Below are 24,390 nucleotides of genomic sequence, written 5' to 3'. Positions count from 1 at the left end.
ATACGGTAACTTGGTTTAGTTTCTATGATTCATGTTGATTTTTCTCTATATATTAACTGGTTAACGTGGTCGATAATTTCTTTAAAATAAGAAACTCAGAATTCAGATTGTATTGTATGAAAAATCTCATTTTCAAACATTTAAACAAATTATTGATTATAATCGAAGCTACATTCTAGGTATATCCAACTTGCAAGAACAAAGAACTACATTTCTTGAATCGGTTATAATTATTTGTCCCATTAGTTCCCAGCTATGAAATTACCAAACTGTAGGGGAAATATGTGAGATATTATCAATAACTTTATGAACTTAAGAATTCCTGTATACACATAAAACTGGCTAGGCATTTGTAATGAATTTATAACATTGCCAGATAATAAAAATTAAAGTAAGTTGCTATCTTAGTAGAAGCTGCTATTTTTGCAAACAGTTTATTATAAACAATTCATTTTTGCGTAAGAGAACTGCATAATCTTAATAATAAAAATAATGAATTATTCTCATTTCAATTCATAATTAACTAGCCTATATTGATATAATACAATCGTCTATGTTTTTAATTATTAATTATTATCATTACGAATTTCTCATTTCCATACAATATCATCCCAATCAACAATTTTCAAAAATGTAGTATTATTTTTATGGTACCAGATTCCATAGTTTTCTAAAAAAATAAATTTTATCTGTTGCCGACCCCGCGTAGACTAGTGGTCTGGAGCGTTGCAACGTAGCAACTGAAGTGAGCCTGATCGTGGGTTTGAATCCCGTTTAGGACATGATCATCTCATTACCCACGCACAGCAAAAGCTTATCATCATCATGGCATAACACATCGACATGACGGGCCTTCATGTGGTGGCTAAATATGAAAGAGCTGTGTCCGTTCTTTAAAATAAGACTGATCATCATAAATCAGACATTCTATTATTGAACGAACGTATTCAAGGACCAAAAAACTGAATGAACAGCTATTGTCCTTAACAAAAATCTTACAAGATCTGCAAAAGTCTGCAACCTTGTCAGTTTTCAGATTTTTCGGGACGGTGCTGTTTTTACTACCTGTATTTAAGTTTTCCCTACTATTGACTGCCTCCCATTGCATGTATATATAATATCATATTTTCAAATTTATTTGAAATATCACGTTTTTCATGATTGCCGATGAACTTGGTGCTCAGTCTCGCTTCAGATATGATTCTTGTTGTTTGAACTGATTTACTCTTTGAATTATAAATTTCCAAGTATTTAATTTCCAAATTCTATTATTTTATGAATATCGTTCATAGAAAAGCTCTCTCTATAAATATTGTACAATTTTCAATTTAAGTTTTGTTATTTTTGTTCGTTTCCAGGACTGGTTTGCTGTAACTGATCGAGACGGCAAATCAAAGGATCGATATTTTATTTCTATTTAAAGCTCGAATACTTATTTGTAAAGTACGTAGGATCGCCGAGGAGCGTTTTGTTTTTGTATTGAAAGATATTATTAGGGTGAGTAAAATTGCTTTTACCGTATGATTTATTGTACTATCTGAATCATCCTGTAACAGAAATTAAAATTTCAGCTTAAAGATAATTTAATCAAACTGAATATTATGACATATTTTAATAATTCCCTACTCCAATAAAGCGGATGATAAAATACAACACATTAAACCCGTAGATCATTGGTCATCATGTTGTACAGCAACTGAAAGTTATTAAGTTTTCAGTTATTCAGAATATTTTTTTCTGTCATGATGAATATCTAAAACTGAATAACTTCAATCACCAAGCTGTACAATACTTTAAAATATAAATTCTCTTCTGAATTCAGATTATATTTCAATAGAATACCATTCTAATTCAATTGGACACTTTGTTCCTTTCTTATAATGTTTGAAATTGGTTTGTAGATTTACTTTTATGGAATGGACTCGAATTTTGCAATTATGTCAACCACTCATTTGTCTCAATAGTTGTAAACTATGTTCATTGAATCATTGTTGTAACAAACTGGCGAAATCATTTAGATGCAATCGAATAAATACAATACAGTAGTCAATAATATTCCTCTTGATATCTTCATCAATTGGAGAATTCAGACTTTTTTTCTAAGAACGACCAACTAAAATATTCTCCTGAGAGTACTTAGCATACGTTTCGATTACTCCTCTATTTTTTATAGTGGTGAAGGTGATATTGTGGTAGTTATCCAGACTGAATAAAAATACTAGATATTGTCTAATTAAAGATTCATCCAGTATTTTTATTCCATGACCATTCTGATTCATTTTATATTACTGTTTTAATTTGATTGTTCAATATGTTCAACTAATTTTGATAAATATCCATCTCAACTGATGTCTCTGTTTTCCAATTGCAGTTACCTGAAGTAGAGGTCAAAGACCACGTAGACGATTGTAAAGTATTCGAACTACACCACAAGCAGCCAGGATTTGGAGCGTACCCGTTGACTATTGCAGCTCACAAAGACAATATCAAAAGTTCCTGGCTCACAGAAATCAGAGAACACGCTTCTGATGTTCGTGAGTATTTGTTGATCGAGTAATTGTTTCAAGACAATTTATAAATTATAGCCACGAGTATAATCAAAGTAGTAAATACTCGCATATTCATAATAATTACTTACTCTCTTACTGCCATGGCCATACATCTTAAGGTGTGTTTTCGTAACGGGCAGACGACAGAATTCACTTTAAATTAACATTGGTTCTTATGGGAGTATTCACCCATCGGCAGAAAGTTGAGCAGAAAAAAAGAACTGTTCAAATCAGAGACGAACTGTCGTTCATCTTGCCGTTCTTTATAAGGCCTATCAACACAATGCTATTTTGCTTCGACCGATCACTGCTCGTGAACCGTTTTGTCGAAAAAGAACTAATTTCGGGATTCTGTCGACGAGAACAGACAGCTTCGAATCACTTTTCTGCTCTGATCACGTGACACCAGCAGAATAATCTTTCTGTGGATCAGACGCCATGTTCTTTTTAACCTCAATCTTTAATTGTTGGATGGTTTGTTTTGATATTGGTTGTCAGATTTCGGATTGCTACTATTATACTGTGAAATTAATTTGCAGTGGAAAATTGAGGTATAAAATATTTCTATTGGTTTCTTTATTCTTATAATTTTTACAAGAGAAATTGAAAATGGATTTACAACAGAAGGCGTGAAATTTCGAAGTTCAAAGTTTTGTACTTTCCAGACCTGCACAACGAATTACCTATTTGAAAAATAGAATATGGTTAGAAATTGCTGATGTAATAGAGGATTCAAGTAAGTACACTTAAATTTCTTAATAAAGTAGGCTAGATCCACCGTACACAATTATTTGATATAATTTTATGAGTAGCCTACTAGCATGTTTACAATTTTTATTCAGGTAGCCCACTGTAGTAGGCCTTTAATAACCTAGTCTCTAGGCCTAAATTGCTATCTTTTTCATTTTTCAAGAGGTTAGAAGTTGACAAAAGTTTATTTCTTTCTTTTTTTAATGTTTAATTTGTAGTATTTAATAATAATGTAAATCCTAGACTAGCTAGTTTGTGTATGGTAGAGAATTATCACAAGAAAGAGAGAAATCTAATCAACTGATTGGATTTAACTCATTCAAGATTGATTGATTAGATCTTCTACACTTTCAGTAAGTTGGCCTAATCACAAAATACATTTTTTATAATGCAGCTAGTAGTTTTCACAAACAGATTTATTAAAAATAATATCATAATTTGACTTAGAAGTATTTCATTACATTCTAAGTCCTAAACTTCCATTATCCTTGTTGCACTTCAAAATATTGTAAATCCATAGTTTATCAATATAATAACAAAACTAACCTGACTATTAGAACATTTACTTTGTCTTTGGTACCTATCTATGAATTAATCTTCTCTTAATTTATAATTCAAAATACTTGTAAACAATATTAAATAGATTGTTATAACTTGATCAGAGTCAGTGTATTGAATATTGAAAGACTGCCATTGGAAAAATATAAAATAGGTACTATTTTTCTGGTTGACCATTGCTACCAAACTCATTTAAAACTACAATAGTAATGTATTTGAAAAACTTATTCATGCTCTATGATCGATATATTGCGTGATGCCAGGTATATCAATGTGAATAGTATAAATTAAAACAGGAGACACACAACATAGATAGATTAAAAACACTGAAAAACTTACATTATAATCGGAAATTTTTAAGGAACTGTGTCCCCTTTCTCAACCGAGCAGAGAGTGTAATGTAAGTTTTTCAGTGTTTCTAATCTATCTATGTCGTGTGTCACCTGTTTTAATTTATATTATAAAACTTTAAAGTGTTTTCTGTTATGTGCTATGAATGTAAGTATATACTTATAGTATTTATATCTAATGTAAATAGTTTATTGAGGCCCAGTTCACTTCTAATTTATTCAAAGTCCAAACTATGTCTTATCATTGATGATTAACTTCACATTATCTCCAAAATGAATATGCTGAAAGATTATTTTCTTTTTTCAGGTACCATTTACAAACAAAATATTGAAGAGAATGTGCTCAAAGGAAATGCATATGAATTCTTTTTTGTTGACCAGGATGGAAAAATTCTTTGGAACCTATACTTAGAATAAGTTAGTTAGGTAAGATAAAATTCCACTCATTTTTAAACTTTATATAGGCGATGTTTTTTATACAGTTTCCCATTTTTAAAAAGGTTTATCCACTTCAATGTGTTATTATCGATTTGATGGTAGATATTCAAATAGTAAGATTTAACTATGGTACGTGACTAAAATAATAGAAAAACTGACTGAATTTTGAAATCATTAATAGCTTACAGGAAATCTTAATATTTCGAAACTACGTGAAACCACATGAGATCAAGATGGACAGTTGAGAAGAGTGCTTAAAAACAATGTATTCACTTATCATTCAGGGAATAAAGTTATTCATAATATTGGGATTCCTTCCATAAAGAAATATTTATGTAACATTATCTAATAATGTGATAACATTACATCAATAATTTGATGTTAAAATTGTTTTTAAAACACTCTTCTCAACTGTTCATCTTGATCTTGAGTGGATGATGACTTTATAAATGACCATACATTAGAACTATGAATAGATGACTTCAAAAATTCACCCAGCAAGTGCTGGTAGAAAACACTGAATAATAGATTTTAATGACAGTCATTCCACCTTTTAAAATTTATGATTAAATTCATGGATGGAATACCCACATTGTTCTGAGAGAGATTTATGTATTTGCAGTTTGGTATTCATTTTCAAATCACTTAGTTCTACTTATAATGTTGTAGATAATCATCATTTCAGATTAAGCAATTAATTTATTGATTATTTCCATTTGTTCATTGAACTTGTTTCTCTAAATGTAGAACTAAAAATTACTTTATGCAGTACATTTTGGAAGAGTTAAGTAAACCAAACGGTCGAGAAGTAGGCCTACTGACCACAGAAATAAATAAATAATTGTTCATGGTATCAAAAAATATATGTTCACCAACAAGTTCTTTTGACCTAGGGGCACACTGATTAATCCCAATTCCTGCATGGAGATTATTTATTCAATCATTCAGAATTACACAACTAACAGATTGATGCTAATAATAATTCAACTGAATGTTGGTTTATTGGAATTTCTCATATAATATTACTTTGTCATTATTGGAGGGTTCCTTCCCAAGAAATATAATTGAAAACTTATACAGATTACAATCAATTTCAGAATTCACTTTGCAAAGTTTTTTTTATAATGAATAATAAATTATATAACTTTTTGATTTCAGGCCTAGTGATGTACCAGCCAGAAGTAGAGGATGACAAAGAAAATCAACTATGAATAATATTCCATGGATATGATTCATGTATGATGTAGTAGCCTACAGAAGAAAGAGATGGACTAATCTAAGAAATATATTCATTTTTTCAGTACATCTTGATGTGTTTATTCATGTTATTCATAATAATATCTTTTTTCTGATCGCTCCTGCTAACTGCTTCAATTCAGGTAGTTTTGAAGAAAACAGCAAGTGACATGAAATTAATAAAATATGTTTTAATTGTTTATACTTGAGGGATTTTTAAAACTATATTTAACCCAAAAGCATCGAACTCTTATTAACAACTTTATTGGTTCTGTATGTCTTCTGCTTTTTTGGAACAATAAAATTATTTAACATTGCTGACTGGCAAATGCTATAGGTAACACGTAGTTAAATAATAGACTTGAATTGGATATAAAATAGGGTATCACAATATTATGTATTGTATTAAGCATTAAGTAATAGTACTTATTTACTGCATTGAAGGGGTAATAATTCTTTGAATATGAAAAATAACTAAGCAAAAGTTGAAAATATGATGTTCCAAGCCATATCAAATATAATCACTTTCAATTCTACCTTCTAGGCTATATTTCCAAGGTTTTGATTAAAATTGATAAGCTTTTAGAACATTATAGTGAATAAGGAGTTTGAAAGGCTACTCTAATTCTAATTAATACCCTAATAAAGTATTAATTTTAATAGGGCAACTTTAATGGTTAATTGTAGAAAATAACTAGTAGGCCTACCCTAAAATTCAAAATAAGCATGACCAGTTTCTAATTATGTCTGTCAAGAGAGCCTTATTGAAAATGTCGAAACTAATCATGTTTCATTTTGGAATATCACAAGGGTACTAGTTACCTTCTATAATTAATAAATATTCATCCATTTTAAAATAGGCTATGTGTTATTTAAAGTACCATAACAGAACTCGTTTATTAAAGCAATATATAGTTATCTCAACAATAATTATTAGAATTAGTTCGCCTGTTTGAATACACTTTGTACATGTCATATGTGTTAATCTATAATAATAATAATTTCCAATATTCGTATAGCTTTTACTGGTGAGGAGTCCCTAATTGAACATTGCCTGAGAAGGCATATTGATTTAGGCAGTCAATTGGCCTCACGATTCTTATACATGATTGTATATCAGCCGGGACCGTACCTATCCAATGATCAAAAAGGGGACTGCTAAAATAAAATTGCCTAAAAAACGTTTACAATATTGATATCCCTTGGTGTAATATATCCCATAGATTCCAAAAATGCCAAAATTAAAGCACTTATTTATTATTTATTTATTGGTTTTTTTCGATAGAGCTTCAATAGGCCTTTGAAGTTGAATACGGTACTCATAGTAGGTAGGCCCACCTATAAACGATGTGATTCAAAGAACATGCATTGACTCTGAAGGCAATTGATTCTAGTTAATAAAATAATTATAATAATATCTTATTAATAATGGAATGCTTCTAGTTAATAAAATAATATCTTATTAATAATGAAATACAATCAGTTACTTCAAATAATTTACCCTTACAAATTTCAAGCATAGGAAATGAAAAGTTAACTCTTAGATTGACATGCCTATAAAGCATAGAATTTTGCATAATTATTGAAGTAACTAATAATTGTGGAAAAGTTATCTGAGTTTTAAAAGCAATTAATTCACTTTATTGAATTAATCTCCAATAATCATTCCAGAATTACCTTTTGGACAACCCAAAAAGTTCATTACCCATAACACATAAAGCAAAATTCATGTCAAAGAACTAGTTCTTTGAATGTTACTGTTTCTGCCCGCCTGGGTGCGCTGCAATCGATTCTGCTTCTGCCCGTTACGAAAACACAGCTTAAGTCGATATTTAGCCGCACCAACATAGCCCCTCCACCTCTCTCGATTCTCCGCGTCCTCCTCGGTTGCTCCAATTCTCTCCATATCGGCCTTGACTCCACCATTTCCGTCGTGGTCTTCCTCTTGGTCCTCGTCCTTCTGGATTTCTTTTCAACACTTGATTGAGATTGCTGTCATCTTTCCTTCTCAAAACATGCCCAGCCCATCTGATCCTTCTACACTTGAACTCGCAAACTATCTGGCTTTCTATAAAGATCTCGAAGTTCTCTGTTGTCTCTTCCTCCACTCTCCTCCCTCATTTATAGGTCCATCGATTTTTTTTTAACTTCCATTACTCAGCACCGTAGAGCAATATTGGACTGATAATTGTTTTATAGATTTTAATTTTCGTAGTACGTAATAAAAATGTTGAGGACATAAGTTTGTTGCATGCATAGAAACAATCTGTTTGCAAGGTTCAGCCTATTCTGTATTTCTGTTACTTCTGTGTTTTGTTCAGAAATGACAACGCCTAAATACTTAAGTGTCTACTTTTTCAAAGTACTGACCGTTCACTTGGGGAGAAAACTTAGTCTCTGTTATCTCGATTTCTTATGAAATGTAAATATTTCGTTCTTGTATTATTTACTTTCAGTCCAACTTTCCCTGCTTCCTCCATGAACGCTTTTGCTAATTGACTTGAGGTAATCTGCGAAAATTACCACGGCATCAGCAAACGCTAGTGTGCTGATTCCAGATCCAATTTTTATGCCTTCATCCCTATTAGGTATTTTTGAAGTGCTTCCTCGATGTCTAATTGAAGACAATTGGAGAGAGCCCATCACCCTGTCGTACTCCTGAATTTATCCTGAAAGACTCAGAGACTTGTCCATTCACTCGTACCGAACAAGTAGCGTCTGCTATACTTGATCTTGCCAGGTTTACTAGTTTTTTGGGATTAAAAACTTCTCTGTCTTTACTCAAACTTTCTCTCTGTTTATACTATCATAAGCTTTTTGAAAGTCTATGAATAAAGTAAAAAACTCTTTGTTGAATTCCCAGTACTTTGATACAATTTCTTTGAGAATAAATATTTTATTTGTTGTAGACCTGCCTATCATGAAGCCTGTTTAATGTTCTCCTATTATTTCACTCGAGTATTTCTCAATACGATTGAAGACTATTTTATATAAGACTTTGTAGGAAATGCTGAGGAGAGAAATTCCTCTAAAGTTGCCGCATTCCTCTTTATCTACTTTTTTGTGTATGGGAACAACTATTGCTTCCTGCCAGTCATTTGGCATCTTTTCTTTTTCCCATATAATCCTTATTAATTCCCACAGTTTATCTATTATTACATCTCCTCCCTTCTTCAGTAACTCTGCTGAAATTTCATCCTTCCCAGAAGCTTTATTGTTTTTCAGAGCTGTGACTGCCGCTTCAATCTCTTCTCTGGATGGTACGTCTACGTCGGGTTGTGCATTATAGTTAGTCACTTCATTATTTCCATCTAGAGCAATGTTCAAATCTTCCACGTTCATCAGTTCATAGCAATATTCTCTCCATCTTTCAAGCACTTTCTGATTTTCAGTTAATACAACTCCCTCTTTGACCTTGACCACATACGGATTTGGTGTAGATAGATCCCTTCTTAAAAAACCTTAGTTTTCTATAAAAGTCTCTTGCATTATTCGTTGAACGATCTTGTTCTGCTTTATCAATTAAACTATTTACAAGCATTCGTTTTTTCCTTCTTAATATCTCATTCGTTCCTGTATTTGATTCCATGTACCTGTCTTTATTCTCAGCTGTGTCACTACTTAACCAGATCCTTTTCTTTTCCTTTCTGCTCGCACTTCTCAACAAACCAGGGTTTCTTTTTCACTCTTCTCTTTTCACCACATATTTCCTTGGCTGTTACTGTCACACTTTTCTTGAGGTTGTTCCACTCACTCTGTAAGTTATTCTCTTCTATTTGTAGATCTTGCAACATTTGGAACCTATTCTGTAGTTTCAGCTCAAATTCGCTCTTCAATTGTTTGTCTTCCAGCTTTCCAACATCTATGTTAGTACTACTTCTCTCTTCTTTTCTTTCTGGATTGCAATTTTTGGACTACTTTCACCAAAACTAATGAGTGGTCCGTTCCACATTCTGCTCCCCTTACACTCCTTACGTCTGTTATGCTACCTCTTATGACGTTGATCTCCTAGAACATGGTCGATTTGGTTTCTTGTAGACCCGTCTGAAGATGTCAATTATATTCATTTATGCCTTTCCTTGGTAGTATGGTACTGGATATTTTTAGGTTGTTGGCTAGGGCAAAACTTGCAAGTCGAGTTCCATTGTTATTAAATTCCTGATGTAAACTCTCTTGACCAATAGCAGGTTTCCAAATTTCCTTCCTACCCACTTTGGCATGAGCATCTCCCAAGATAATTTTGATATTATAGCTAGGTAAATTTGTCACCTGTTCTTCTAGCAGCTCGTAAAAATGTTCCTTTACGTCATCATCTGCATCTTCTATGGGCGCATAGAAACTGACAATAGAGGAATTTTTAAATGTTTCTCTTAACCTTATATTGCACATTCTTTCACCTTTGGTTTCAAAACTTCTGAATCACAGATTAAGCTATGTTCTAATTTACAGCAAATCCTATTCTACCATAATATCTATCTTCCTCACATCCACTATAATACATGACAAATTTCCTGGCATTGATCTTTCCTGCCAGGGGCCACCTTGTTTCTTGCAGGGCCACTAAATCCATTTGTATTTTTCCAGTTCCTGGGCTAAGATGTCGCTGGCTTCAGGTATCGCTAAACTTCTTACGTTCCATGTACCAAATCTCAGTTTTTTGGGGCAATTTTTTTCAATATCCGATTATTCCGTCTGATTTTCAAGGATAATTGTTGGCGATTCGCAACGTGCAATTTCTATGAGGTTTGTTGTTGGCCCGACACTCAACCCCCAACCTGGAGGACCAGGGTCCTTTTTAGAGTTGCCATCTCCTTGGCACTTGCTTCCACCGCAGCTTTCAGAGTGTAAACTACCCTGCATTTAATTCGAGTCAACTCTCTAGGTTCCTCCGTCCTCTCGTCCGTTGGGATCTCTCCTCATCCGCCTTCGAGACCGTTGACCGGTTTTTACCTAGTTACCCTAGACAGGGGCCCTCACAAGGTGCTACCATCCGGAGCCAGATGGACCCCGGATTTTTAACGAGGTGTAACTCCTCCCGCTCATCCTTCCCCTTACACTTGCTAGAAAGGGTCCCGGGCTTGCGACCGGCAACGGCGGAGTTCATTATTCATAATTATTATAAAAAAATGTTTTTCATGGGTAATATTTCTCAATAATTCTCATGGGCTACTTATTCGTAGTTGAAGAATAGAATTTCTCCATAAATTCAAAATAGAATTAATAACGTAAAAAATTTTGAAATTGGTCAAAATGAAAATAAAAATATCACTTTATTCCACAAAATTTACTTTACAATGAATTATTATATTCTCTTATCACTATTACAGGCCAGGAATACCCCTAGGAAGACTACATCTGTGTGTAGGAGTGAATATTGAATTATGGAAACCCCGATTATTTGGTTTTTTCTATGAACCTATAAGTAGGCAAAATTCATAAGAAAATGGATTCTTTTTGTTATCAACTTCATTCCGTAAAACTCTATTATTCACTAGAGTAACAAAAAGCTCTTTGACTACCATAGTCAGTTTCAATTTGACTGACTGGTAGTATTGTCTTTTAGAACTTATAGCCTACTTATGTAATGTTTTTCAATGTGAACCATCCTAGACAGGATGTTTCTCTCCCCCATGCTCATAGGAATTTCAACATTGTGATCATTCAAGCAAGACTAGAGCATGAACAAGTTGTAATAATCAATAAATAATATAATCTATTTGTTATTTATTCTGGTGCGATTGAATAATTCGATATTTCAGTTTTTAATTTGAAAATTTTCTGTAGCTGCTGTGGCTAAGAACCTTTTAGTCAACTATTGTTGCGTTTTTTCATATAAGATTTTAATTCCATTATCTATTATAGCCTATTGTATCATATTTATGTGCCCAACTCTCCCGTTTCATACTGGCAAAGCATTTTGTTAATTAAGTTTATTTATTTTTCAAGTAATATAGATAATTCGGCCAGGCTACTATTTACTGCTATTTCATCATGTTGGCAATTGGTTTTTAGTGCAGCAGATTAGTTTTGACTTTGCCTTAATATGCTGCCCAAGTCAGTGTGATAGTTGAGTTAAAGTTGAACATAAAATTCTCCTTGAACACTCAGCTTCCTTGTGAAAAAAGTCTACAGCTGGTGAAAAATGTCAGCAATCTCGGTACATCACTCGACAGGAGAGACGTCACTTTCAATAGAAGGGCCAGTGGCTCCTGGAAGCGTGAGGAGGTACAACAATAATTGTAATACTTCTCACAGAGTGTCTCTGTAATTCATGCAAGGATCTATGGATAAACTGCACCAATTTTTTCTTCTATACTGCAAGAACTCCTAATTTATCAAGTTGCAGGCCTGATACTGTACCAGAAACTGATACTGTACAGGCCTGATACCAGTACCTCTAGGTACTGATACCACAGTCATTTCAATTGAGGAAAATAAATTTTAATAACAAATTTCAATGTTTTCCCAAAGACTAAAATATCTAGTCTTTTTAGGTAAAATTGCTAGCAATTTTGATTGTAGTGCTCGGTCATGTTTTTTTGTGAAATATATTTCATTTGACAATGTTTGTGTGTGCGTGTTGCAGTTGCTCTTGCGGAGCATGCAGCTGACGACCTTCGCCTGGAAACACAGTCGACAGACCACAAGAACTTGGAGCCGTTGAAAGGCATCGCCCTAGAGCCGGCCACGCCCGATCAGGTGCTGCCACCTGTCGAGTTCAACACCACCAAGAAAACTGCCGCCGAAGAAATTCAGAAGGCGATTAATGACCGACGAAACGTCATAGAGGAGAACAACAAAGAAACAGAGCAAGCAGGAGTGGTCTGCGCGGGGAAACGCGGAAAGCAGGAAGAAGACGAGAGTGCCGGCGAGTTGCCGAGTGAAAAGAAAATCAAAACTGAGAACCAAGACCAGGCCGACGAAATGGATCGGTTCTCTAGTTCGAGGAGATCGATGTCTTCGCGCCGTGTTGAAGGTTGGTTTTCGATGTTTCTTAGTTGTTATGTAAATGCTCATTCCAGTCGATATCATTTATAGTTAGCAGGAAGACTGAGAAACCCCGTATTGAAATTTATTATCTTGAAGTTGGCAGACTGACAGAATGTGGTGGACCAGTCAGATGAGACGCTATCAACCTTTGACTGATGCTGGAATTGTTCGAATCCCGTCAAGCTCATGGAGCATAGATTATCTCAACATTTAATCTCATTATAGTGCAGTCAAAGAAAGGTTATACAGGGAAATGTTTGGGAGATAATTTTTGACCCCGCTGTTCTGTTTAGGGTAGTAAGGAGGTAAACATATCAAAAGTCCCCACCCCCACCGCCTGTGCTAAGGGGATGGGGGTGGTTAAAGGTACCATTTTTTGGTTTCTCGCATATAACTCGAAAACTATGTATCTCACGGGCATAACTGTTATATACAAAACTAGCAGGGCACCCGTGCTTCGCTATGGGAATTGAAAGATAAGATTATTTTTGTGAACTATTTATAATCTAAATTCTACCAAAATTGTTATAATCGTTTTTGAGATTAGGCCACAACTTGGCATGAGAACTATTGAGTCAAATCATTCGATTAATCATTGATGTGTTGGAAGTGCTCTGTAGAATAGTAGTCCAATTGCAGCGAATTTTGTAGAATATTGGGAGGGGTTCAAGAGTCAACCTCGACTTTATTCATTGGCAATTATATTCCCCGTTGACAGTTATCAAATTAGCAGTGATCATGTTATTTTTGTTTTTGCTTGATGCAATTGAAGATTAAATTCTAAATTAAGTTGATTCGGAATTTGATGACTCTGGTATCCATGGATCTCTGGAATTTTTGGCATAGCCTGTCGCTTACTTTTCGTTTCATTTATCCAAAAGTGTAAAAGCTGCCAATCCACTGATTCTTTCTTCCATGGAAGTCCATTCATAATAGTTAATATTACATTTATTTTAGCTGATTTCTCATGTCCTAAACTCTACTATCATAAATATTGAAGTGGAATCATTTTAATGTGAATTTGCATAAATCTGAATAGAGTTCATTCACTTTGATTATTGACTACCATTATATGATTTTTTTCTGATCTTAGATTGAAACCAAGAGCTTAGGGATGAAAATTTGGATGTAAACTAACATTTAACTTAATTTTATTCTATCCAAATTGACAACTTTAGTATTTACTTGTGATCTATCAATATCAATAGGTTTGTCTTGTGTCATGTAATGACATCATGAAGGGAAATGGAGTAGCTGATGGAATATTATGTTTTTCGATTTAGTTTTCAGCTGATTTTGAAACAAGAAAATATCAGGCCCAGTAGCACAAAACCATGTTCAATTTCAATCGGGATTAAATTTCATGAGAATTGATCAGAGCAGGGCTTTTTTTAATAGATGCTTCTCTCATTGGTTCTCGTGGTATTTAGTCCAGAATAGGAATTAACAGTGCAACTGGCTCTCTCAAGGCCATGGCTGCGTAAAAACATAGAGCAACAGAGGAACCAATAGGCTACAACAGAAGCTGAAGAAATTAGTCGCATTTCTATCACCTCACAATGAACATTACATTCAACTACCATATGTTTGGAGATATCGATTATAAAATTCTTTTGCTATCATCCTGTCACTTTCTGAACCTATTATACCAGATGTTCCAAGAATACTGCAATGTTTTAAAATAAGGTCGCCAAATTTGGTAACTCAACTACAGCTATTATAATCTTTTTCATTTGCTCACACTCTCTTACGTTTTCAACAAACTATGGAAAACTTTTTCTGATCAGCTGCTACTTGAGGGACCAATAATCCTTTCTCAAGGAACTTCAGCGAATTTTCGTAGAGTTAAGACCTGTTTCAAAATAATGTTTTGTTTTCGCAAACCTACTATATTCCTGATTTAATCAAAATCGTTAGAGCCGTTTTCGAGATCCGTCCGACATACATACATATCCACAAATACACATATTCAAACAGAAATTGCTTACTAGTATAATTGACTTCAATGATTATGATTTCATTCAATGAGAGCTTATTTCACATAATAACAGCTGGCATCAAAAGCCAAAATGTCAAGCATTATTGAAATTGAAATAGTAGCGATCATCGACATTATTATCTTCATCTGATCTGAAGTAACCAAATTATAGTAAGATTCACATCAATGTGTCAGCATAGTTTGAATGGGGAGCATTGATGCTATTAATGAAAAATACTGACAGTCAACGAACTGTTATGCTTATTCTCCAATATTTATAACGAAAGCTATCTTCTATTTTCTATTTTCTTTGGTAGAACAATCAATGTTTGAGAATAATATTGATGCTTGGGAAAAGCGCCTTACTTCTATGGAAGATATTAATTTCTACATTAGGAAAAGGAACAACAGCTATTTTGCCGTTTTAATAAATAACCTCTTTATTTCGCCCAAGTTAAATTTTGGCCGAATTTCCTCATTCTTTGCAAACAGATTCCACAACGGACACTTCTAAAGTTTTGAAAATACCCTTCATATATCATACTGAATTATTAAAATTTCATCGAAATTGTTTAAGCAGTTGTCGCGATCGGATATACAATCAAAATTGAATTAGTCTTGATAGAATAGTATCAATTATGAGATTGATAGAAGCAACTCCCGTCATAAAAGTTTGTTTTATGAAGAAAAAAACTATCTATACTCCCAGGAATAGCTCCGATTGAAGCAGCAGTGCCCAATCAATTTGTTCTCGATAAATGCATTTTGATCAGTTCTTCAACCTGGTGCCAACCTAATGAGGTTATCTCAACTTAATGCCAACCTGTCAAAATTATCAATTTAGTTGCCAGTTAACAACTGTTTCGAAGAGGTTCTCTCTCTAGATTATATAGATCTCTAATAACATATAATATGGACATTTCTATTATAATCAAGAGATTGGGAGAAGAAGAATATACATGCTAAAAGACGAACTTTAAACCCTTAAAAACCACCCTTAGAGTTGAAATATCGCCAAAAGATTTCTTAGTGAGCACCTAGGACGTTTAAGAAGGAAGCTATATTCCAAGTTCTGTTGCAATCCATCCAGTAGTTTTCCAGAAATCGTGATCAGTGAGTCAGTGAGATAAGAATTTTATAAGTATAAGAAGATAAAAGCTTACATAATTTCCCACAATATTTATATCTCACATTTTTCTTTACCTTCTCTAGTTTTTGAGATATCTGCTCTTGAAGGTGCGACATTTTGGAAAAACACGTTTGCCTCAATTTTTTTCTATTTATGCTCTTATAACCTTTTGAAAAACGACGGGAAAATCCATGCTGATTATGAGCTTATAGAGCATCAAATTCTCTTCAATTTGATGTATAATTATTTCACACTTACGAATTTCCCTACTCCTTTGCAGCAGCTTTAGTGTTGAGTGTGGAATCTCCATTTTTGCAACATAGACCAATTGACAAAGGAATTTGGAGGGAATGTATTAAACACAATTTTTGACTGTGCAGCTTTGTTAAGACTAGTTAGGAGAAGAACATATCAAAAGTCCCCATTTCTAACTCATGTGCTAAGGGGATGAGGGTGGTTTGAAAGTTGCATTTTTCAGCTTTCTGCTCCCACGCTCATATATTGAGATAAATGCGTTCAACTGACATAACTAACCATTAAAAAATGAAGCCTAATAAATTCTCTACACTTTTTGCTCAGTGGAATTTTGTGATATTCCCAACAGTTCCCGAGATATTCGTTCTTGAAAGTGTGTAATTGTTGAAATAACAGGTTTTTATCAATCTTTCAGGGCTCATAACTCTCCAACAATCATCATCATCATCATTATTGGCACTACAGCCCATGTAGAGCCTTAGCCTTCACAACCACATCCTTCCACCCCTCTCGACATTCTGCTGTTCTTCTCCATCTTCTTACACCCAGTCTGCGCAAATCCTCTTCCACATCGTCAACCCACCGCTTTCTTGGTCTTCCTTGTAATCTTCTTCCTCCGGGTTTGCCTTCCAGCACCATTCTTGGCACCCTCCCTTCCGGCATTCTGCACACATGACCAGCCCATCTCAGCCTCATACTTTTCACAACAGATAAAATACTGGTCTCTTCGAACAATCTTCCTAGTTCCTCGTTTGTTCTCATCCTCCATATTTCATTTTCCTTGGTTGCTCCAAAAATTCTTCTTAAAATCTTTCTTTCCCATCTCTGAAGCAGACCTTCTTCTCGTGTAGTCAATGTCCAAGCTTCGGCCCCATATGTCACTATTGGTCTTAAAACTGTTGTGTAAATTTTTATTTTGCCTTTTTTTGACACATTTTTGGACTTCAGGATATTCTGCAGGGCGAAATACACCCTATTTCCGGACATTATCCTAGCATCCACTTCTTCTGCTACATTATTCTCTTCCGTTATTAGGGTGCCCAAATACTTGAATGATTTCACTTTCTCAAAGGTTCTACCTGATAACTGTATCTGTGTTCCATCATTCACTGGCCTCCTGGACATAACCATCACTTTAGTTTTCTGCATATTAATTTCCAGGCCTACTTCTCTTGCCTCATGTTCCAGCTTTTCATAGATCTCTGTCAGTTCCCTCCTGTTTCTTGTTAGTATGGTCACGTCATCTGCATAAGCCATTATTTGGCACATCCGGTTGAAGAGTGTGCCCCCGGGATTGTTGGTGGTCACCTTTCTGATAATATTTTCCAGCACTGCATTGAATAACATGGTTGACAGCACATCTCCTTGCCTCAGTCCCCTTCTTACCTCAAAATCATCTGTAACACTTCCATCAATCTTGACCACAGCTCTGCTTCCTTTCATTGTCATACTTATGAGACGGATCAGCTTTGTGGGGACATTTAACTCTCTAAGTGCCTCATACACTTTCACCCTACTGATAGTGTCATATGCCTGTTGGAAATCAATATATATCTGTTGCACGTTGACATCAAACTCATAGCATTTTTCCAGAATTTGCCTGATTGTGAAGATATGGTCGACTGTTGATCTTCCTGGCCGGTAACCACATTGATACTCTCCAATATTACATTCTATCAATGGCGTCATCCTTTTTGCTAGAATTTTGGCAAAGACTTTGTACAGAATACTCAGTAGGGTGATTCCTCTGTAGTTTCGGCACTCCATTTTGTCCCCCTTTTTATGAACTGGACAAATTATACCAATGCTCCATTCTTCTGGCATTTTTTCTTCTAACCATATTTCATTGATTAGAGCATGCATCCTCTGTACAAACATGTCCCCTCCTTTTTTAACAAGTTCTGCCGTTATTAGATCTAACCCAGGGGCCTTATTGTTTGCAAGATCTTTGATAGCCTCTTTCACCTCATTAAGCATTGGTCTACCCACTTCCTCTTGTACCGTTCTCACATCATCATAAGCAGTTTCAGTTTCTTGTTGGCCATGGTTCAAGACTTCATCAAAGTGTTCTCTCCATCTCCTCTTTATTCCTTGTTCATCTCCTATCATATTTCCTAATTTATCCTTGCAGTACACTGCCCTGGGTTGAAACCCTTTCTTATCTTCTCTTATTTTTTTGTAAAACTTTCTCATCTCTCCTCTGCCATAATGCTCTTCTATACTCTCCAACTGCTGCTTCTCATATGCTCTTTTCTTTCTTCTACATAACTTATCCGCTATCCTCCTTTCTGATCTATAATCTTCCACAGTTCCCCGTGTTTTTCTCTGGATCATTTTCATTCTGGCCCTATTTCGTCTTTCAATTGCAGTTATGCATTCTTCATCAAACCAGCGAGCCTGAATTTCCTTCTTTCTAGAGCCAACAACTTCCCTTGCAGCTCCAATCACACTTTCCTTCAGAATACTCCATTTCCCTTCTACTCCCTCAGTGTTCCATGCATCCTCTTTCTGTTCCAGATAGTTCTTCAAGCATTCCTCATATCTGTGTGACACCGCCTCTTCTTTCAGTTTTGCCACATCAAAACGAGCTTGCGTTTTTGTTCTCTTGTTGTTTGTCACTGCAATACGCTGTCTACAACCAATCCTGACCATATAGTGGTCTGAGTTTATATCAGCCCCTCTACAGCTTTCCACATTTGTTATATCAGTACAGTGTCTTTTATCGATCAAAATATGATCTATTTGATTTGATGTGACCCCGTCCGGTGAACACCAGGTAGCTTTTTTGATGTTTTTTCGCTGTTTCTGGGTGCTACTTATAATCATATCCTTTCTTACAGCAAGATCTATCACTCGCCTCCCGTTATCATTACTTTCACTGTGTAAGCTCTCTTTCCCTATCACACTCTGAAATCTCTCTTCTCTACCTATTTTTGCGTTCAGGTCTCCCAGGAGGATTTTCACATCATGATGCGCTATTTCGTCAACTACTTCCTCCAACTTCTCATAGAATCTCTCCTTCTCCTCTTCATCCGCATCCTCTGTTGGAGCATAAACGCATACTAATGTGATGTTGAAGAATTGAGATCTTAATCTTAGAGTGCTGATTCTCTCATTCACTGGTTTGAAACCGATTACTGCTTCTTTCCTTTTCCTATTGACCAGAAATCCAGTACCAGCCATTCCACTTCCATCATTACTACCACTAAAGAACACGGTCCAGTCTCCACTCTCCAAAATTCCGTTCCCTGGCCATCTCATCTCCTGAATTGCAGCAATTTCAACCCTGTAAAGTTCCAACTGTCGTTTCAATGCATGTAGTGCTCCTGGTCTTTTAAGTGTTCTAACGTTCCATGTTGCTAAAATCAAATCCATATCCTTTTTCCTTTTGGTGCATTTTCCTTTTCTTTTGTTTCCATTTTTATCCGATCCAATCCGAGGCTGTGTTGTGTTATTCTCAACGTGTGATTTTTTTTCCAGGGAGGGGTTGTTGGCCCCTCGCCAAACCCCCAACCTGGAGGACCAGGTAATTTTTTCGGGATTTCTTCCCTAGCCTTTGACAAACCAATGCCGAACTACAAGGCAGCAGTCAATTTCCTGTTAGGGTTTTCTTCCCTTAGCCTTTGAAGTTCCATTGAACTCCATCTGCAAGGCAGCAGTTTTGTTGCTGGTTTTGGTCCGCCCCGGGTATTTGATTTCCTCGGTACCCCCTATATCTAGGAGGCATCCCCCTATCCGCCACCTGGGGAGGCGCCCGCTAGGAGACCAGCAACTCCCACGGGAACTCTCCAACAATGTATTGAAAATTATTATCTTGAAGTTGGCAGACTGACAGAATGTGGTGGACCAGTCAGATGAGGCGCTATCGACCTTTGACTGATGCTGGAATTGTTCGAATCCCGTCAAGCACATGGAGCATAGATTATGTCAACATTTAATCGCATTATAGTGCAGTCAAAGAAAGGTTGTAGAGGGAAATGTTTGGAAGATAATTTTTGATCCCGCTGCTCTGTTTAGGGTAGTAAGGAGGTAAACAACATATCAAAAGTCCCCACCCCTACCGCCTGTGCTAAGGGGGTGGGGGTGGTTCAAAGGTACCATTTTTTGGTTTCTCGCATATAACTCGAAAACTATGTATCTTACGGGCATAACTGTTATAGACAAAATAAAAGCTTACATAATTTCCTACAATATTTATCTCTCACATTTTTCTTTACCTCCTCTAGTTTTCGAGATAACCGCTCTTGAAGGTGCGACATTTTTGGAAAAACACGTTTGCCTCAAACTTTTTTCAATTTTTGCTAATATAACTTTTTGAAGAACGATGGGAGAAATCCATGCTGATTATGAGCTTATAAAGCATTGAATTTTCTTCAATTTGATGTATAATTTCACGCTTTTACGAATTTCTCTACATCTTTTGCAGCAGCATTAGTGTTGATTCTGAAATCTCCATTTTTGCAACAATAGACCAATTGACAAAGGAATTTGGAGGGAATGTATTAAACACAATTTTTGACTGTGCAGCTTTGTTAAGAATAGTTAGGAGAAGAACATATCAAAAGTCCCCATTTCTAACTCATGTTCTAAGAGGATGAGGGTGGTTTAAAAGTTGTATTTTTCAGTTTTCTGCTCCCACGGTCATATCTTGAGATCAATGCGTTCAACTGACATAACTAACCATTCAAAAATGAAGCCTAATAAATTCTCTACACTTTTTGTTTAGTGGAATTTTGTGATATCCCCAACAGTTCCCGAGATATTCGCTCTTGAATGTGTGTAATAGTTGAAATGACAGGTTTTTATCAAACTTTCAGGGCTCCTAATTCTCCAACAATGCATTGTAAAAACTGATGCTTGTAGTAGTTTCGTAGAGCATTAAATTCTCATTGAAATGATGTATTATTTCACTATTCCAAGTTTCCCTCTCATTATTATAGCAGCTTCAATTTAGGGGGTGAAATTTCATTGCTGCAACAAGTGTGGAACTCAGCGGTTCCACAATTTCAACAGAGGGGATAAAGATGCGCACTTTTGCTATGTTCACCTACTAACTAGTCCAAATTAAACTGCAAAGTCAAAAATTGTGTCACAGACACCCCCTTCCAATGTCATTGTCAAACGATCAATTTTTGCAGCAATGAAAATTTCACCCCCTAGATTGAAGCTGCTATAACAATGAAAGGAAAACTTGGAATAGTGAAATAATACACCATTTCAAAGAGAATTGAATGCTCTAAAAGCCTACTATAAGCATCAGCTTCTACAATGCATTGTTGGAGTGTTATAAGCCCTGAAATAACAAAACATTGGATAAAAACCTGTCATTTTAACAATTAAACACCATCAAGAGCGAATATCTCGGGAAATGTTGGGAATATCACAAAATTTCACTGAACAAAAAGTGTGGAGAATTTATTGGGCTTCATTTTTGAATTCAGAATCAACAATAAAACTGTTGCAAAAGGTGTAGGGAAATTCATAAAAGTGTGAATCATACATCAAATTGAAGAAAATTCAATGCTCTATAATCTCATAATCAGCATGAATTTCTCCCATCAGTTTTCAAAAAGCTATATAAGCAAAAATTGAAAAAAAATTTTGAGGCAAACGTGTTTTTCCAAAAAGTCACACCTTCAAGAGCGGATATCGCGAAAATTAGAGAAGATATAGAAAAATGTGAGAGATAAATATTGTAGGAAATTATGTAAGCTTCAATTTTGTATATCACAGTTATGCCCGTAAGATACATAGTTTTTTGTTTCGAGTTATATGCGAGAAACCAAAAAATGGTACCTTTGAACCACCCTCACCCCCTTAGCACAGTCGGTAGGGGTGGGGAATTTTGATATGTTTACCTCCTTACTACCCTAAACAGAATTGCGGGGTCAAAAATTGTCTTCCAGACATTTCCCTCTATACCCTTTTTTGAGCACTCATTGCCTGGACTATTAACCACACACTAGTGCTTACTTATGTGGACATCCATCAAAAAAAAATTAAATTGACTGGAATGGGAAGTGTGATAGGTACTGTACTGTGCTCATGGTTCTCCATTTAAAAGGTATCTTTCTCAGGCCAGATCCACCTACATACAGTTTCAAGATTCAAAATAACTGCCTGTATCAGTATTTTCGATCTGGTCCATTCATCTATAGTCATTACCCATCCAATTAATCAAGCATGAGCCTTGGGCTCATGTAGGCATAGTTCCCAGTAAAACATGACCAGATAGATCAGTTCTAATGGTTTTGTTTTACATTATAAAATTGCAGTTCCCATTACGACTACGCCTAAGCATTAAGACTACGATCTGCTCCAAGTGATGACTGGATTAATAGCCTGGATTTGAAAAACATTAGTGATAATGTATTTGTGTCAAATGACGAGTATTTCTTGTCACCATTTTTTCAATGAACATTTTTTCAACATAACCAACATGCCAGTTTAACCATATTTTTGTAAATTTCAGTAATTAGTGAACTTCATATATAAAAATGCACTGAGGATTGTGAATGAGATGATGATTTCGCAAGAGATCGCAAGATATTGATGTGGATGTGGTTTGATTAGAAGATGCTGCTCCAGATGAATATCATCAATATTTTCAAGAATTCAATAAAATATGAAAAATATTACAGATTTGACTGAGTCATTGTCAATATTGTAGAACCGTTGCATAATTGAATAAAAACACAAATCTGTTGTCAAGTTCTACACTGTTTTATTCAGTACACGGCCAAGGTTTCGTGATCACACCGGTCACATTTTCAAGTTGACTGAAAGTCAACGAAGTCAACGAAAAATAAGTTTTAGTCAACTTGAAAATGTGACCGGTGTGGTCACGAAACCTTGGTCGTGTACTAAATAAAACAGTGTAGAATTTGACAACAGATTTATGTTTTTATTCAAATATTACAGAATAATTGATGAGACACACTAAAATGTCCCTTGAACCGCGTCCACACTGAACAAATATTCGACAAACATTCTTGTTGAAACAGTTTGGGCAAATTTTATTATGTTTGACAAACAATGTTTGCCAGTGGCCAGTGTGGACGCGTCACCGAACAAAATATTTGTAAGTGGGGAGAACACTTTTTATGTTTTACAGCTAACACAAAAAATGTTTGGAAAAACAGTAATTTTTGTTTGACAAACAATGATTGTCCAAAATTTTTTAAACGTTTGTCCCTGACCCCCCTCAAAAACATGTTTGCCGAACATTTGTTCAGTGTCGACACGGCTTTATGAATAGACGATAATTCTAAGATGCATTATTCGTTCAAAGGAATATGACTTCCAAAAAGTGAAAAAGAGTTATGAGTAAATTTTTATCCGGCCTATAGAAGCCGTGGAAGGAACCCTGATAATTAGGATAAAACATGATATGGATAAAACATGCAATTTATATCCACACCGTATTTAAAATATTTATATTTTTGTAGCTTATCGAATTGGCTCGACTATGGTCTTGCAAAACGGTTGGACAGGTCTTTGATTTACGTTGAACTCTTTGTCCAATAGAACATTATTAAAAGGCTGTATTATGAACGATCTTCATGTATAAAATAACAGATGCAAAGTACGATTGCAGCCTATTGTTTACAGCTTGGGGGAACAACTTTAAATTTTCTAGGAAAGTACCTAAGCTCAATCATTGATGAAAACGGAGAACTGGACAACGAAATAGCACATCAAGTAAATACAGCCTGGATAAATTGGAAGAAAATGACTGGAATATTTTGTGAAAGAAGAATGAATGAAAAACTAAAGGAAAAATCTACAAAAACAGTCATGCGGCCAGCGTTGACATACGGAGAAGAGACCTGGACAGTTAAAAAAGCCCATGAACACAGACTGGAGGTCACTGGAAAAAAAGATGCTGATGTGGAGTTGTGGCGTAACTGTAAGGGATGGAATCCGAAATGAAATAATAAGAAACAGAATGAAAGTTACAAAAATATCAAAGAAAATACAAGAAAAACGTCTGCAGTGGTACGGACATGTGGAGAGAAGGGAGGACGTTCGAATGACTTGAAATTTGGAAATTACGGTCCTTATTACAGTATAAGGATCCGACACGAACAATTTCGATCAAATGCAATTCAAGATGGCTGCTAAAATGTTGTCAAAAACAGGGTTTTTCGCGATATT

General features: G+C 35.2%; 1 protein-coding gene across 1 annotated transcript in view; it reads left to right on the top strand.

Moving 5' to 3' along the window:
- LOC111047862 (obscurin) overlaps positions 1–24,390 on the top strand; it is a 210,177-nt gene that overhangs the window by 75,953 nt on the left and 109,834 nt on the right. Inside the window, 4 exon segments of the mRNA XM_039420189.1 lie at positions 1,359–1,406; positions 1,408–1,497; positions 2,372–2,534; positions 12,468–12,857. Of these exon segments, the coding sequence (XP_039276123.1) occupies positions 1,359–1,406; positions 1,408–1,497; positions 2,372–2,534; positions 12,468–12,857 (691 nt within the window).

The sequence above is a fragment of the Nilaparvata lugens genome, chromosome 2 (assembly GCF_014356525.2).
Source record: "Nilaparvata lugens isolate BPH chromosome 2, ASM1435652v1, whole genome shotgun sequence".
Taxonomy (NCBI): domain Eukaryota; kingdom Metazoa; phylum Arthropoda; class Insecta; order Hemiptera; family Delphacidae; genus Nilaparvata; species Nilaparvata lugens.
The sequence above is the reverse complement of the archived record's forward strand: the minus strand, read 5'-3'. Positions and strand labels throughout refer to the sequence as shown.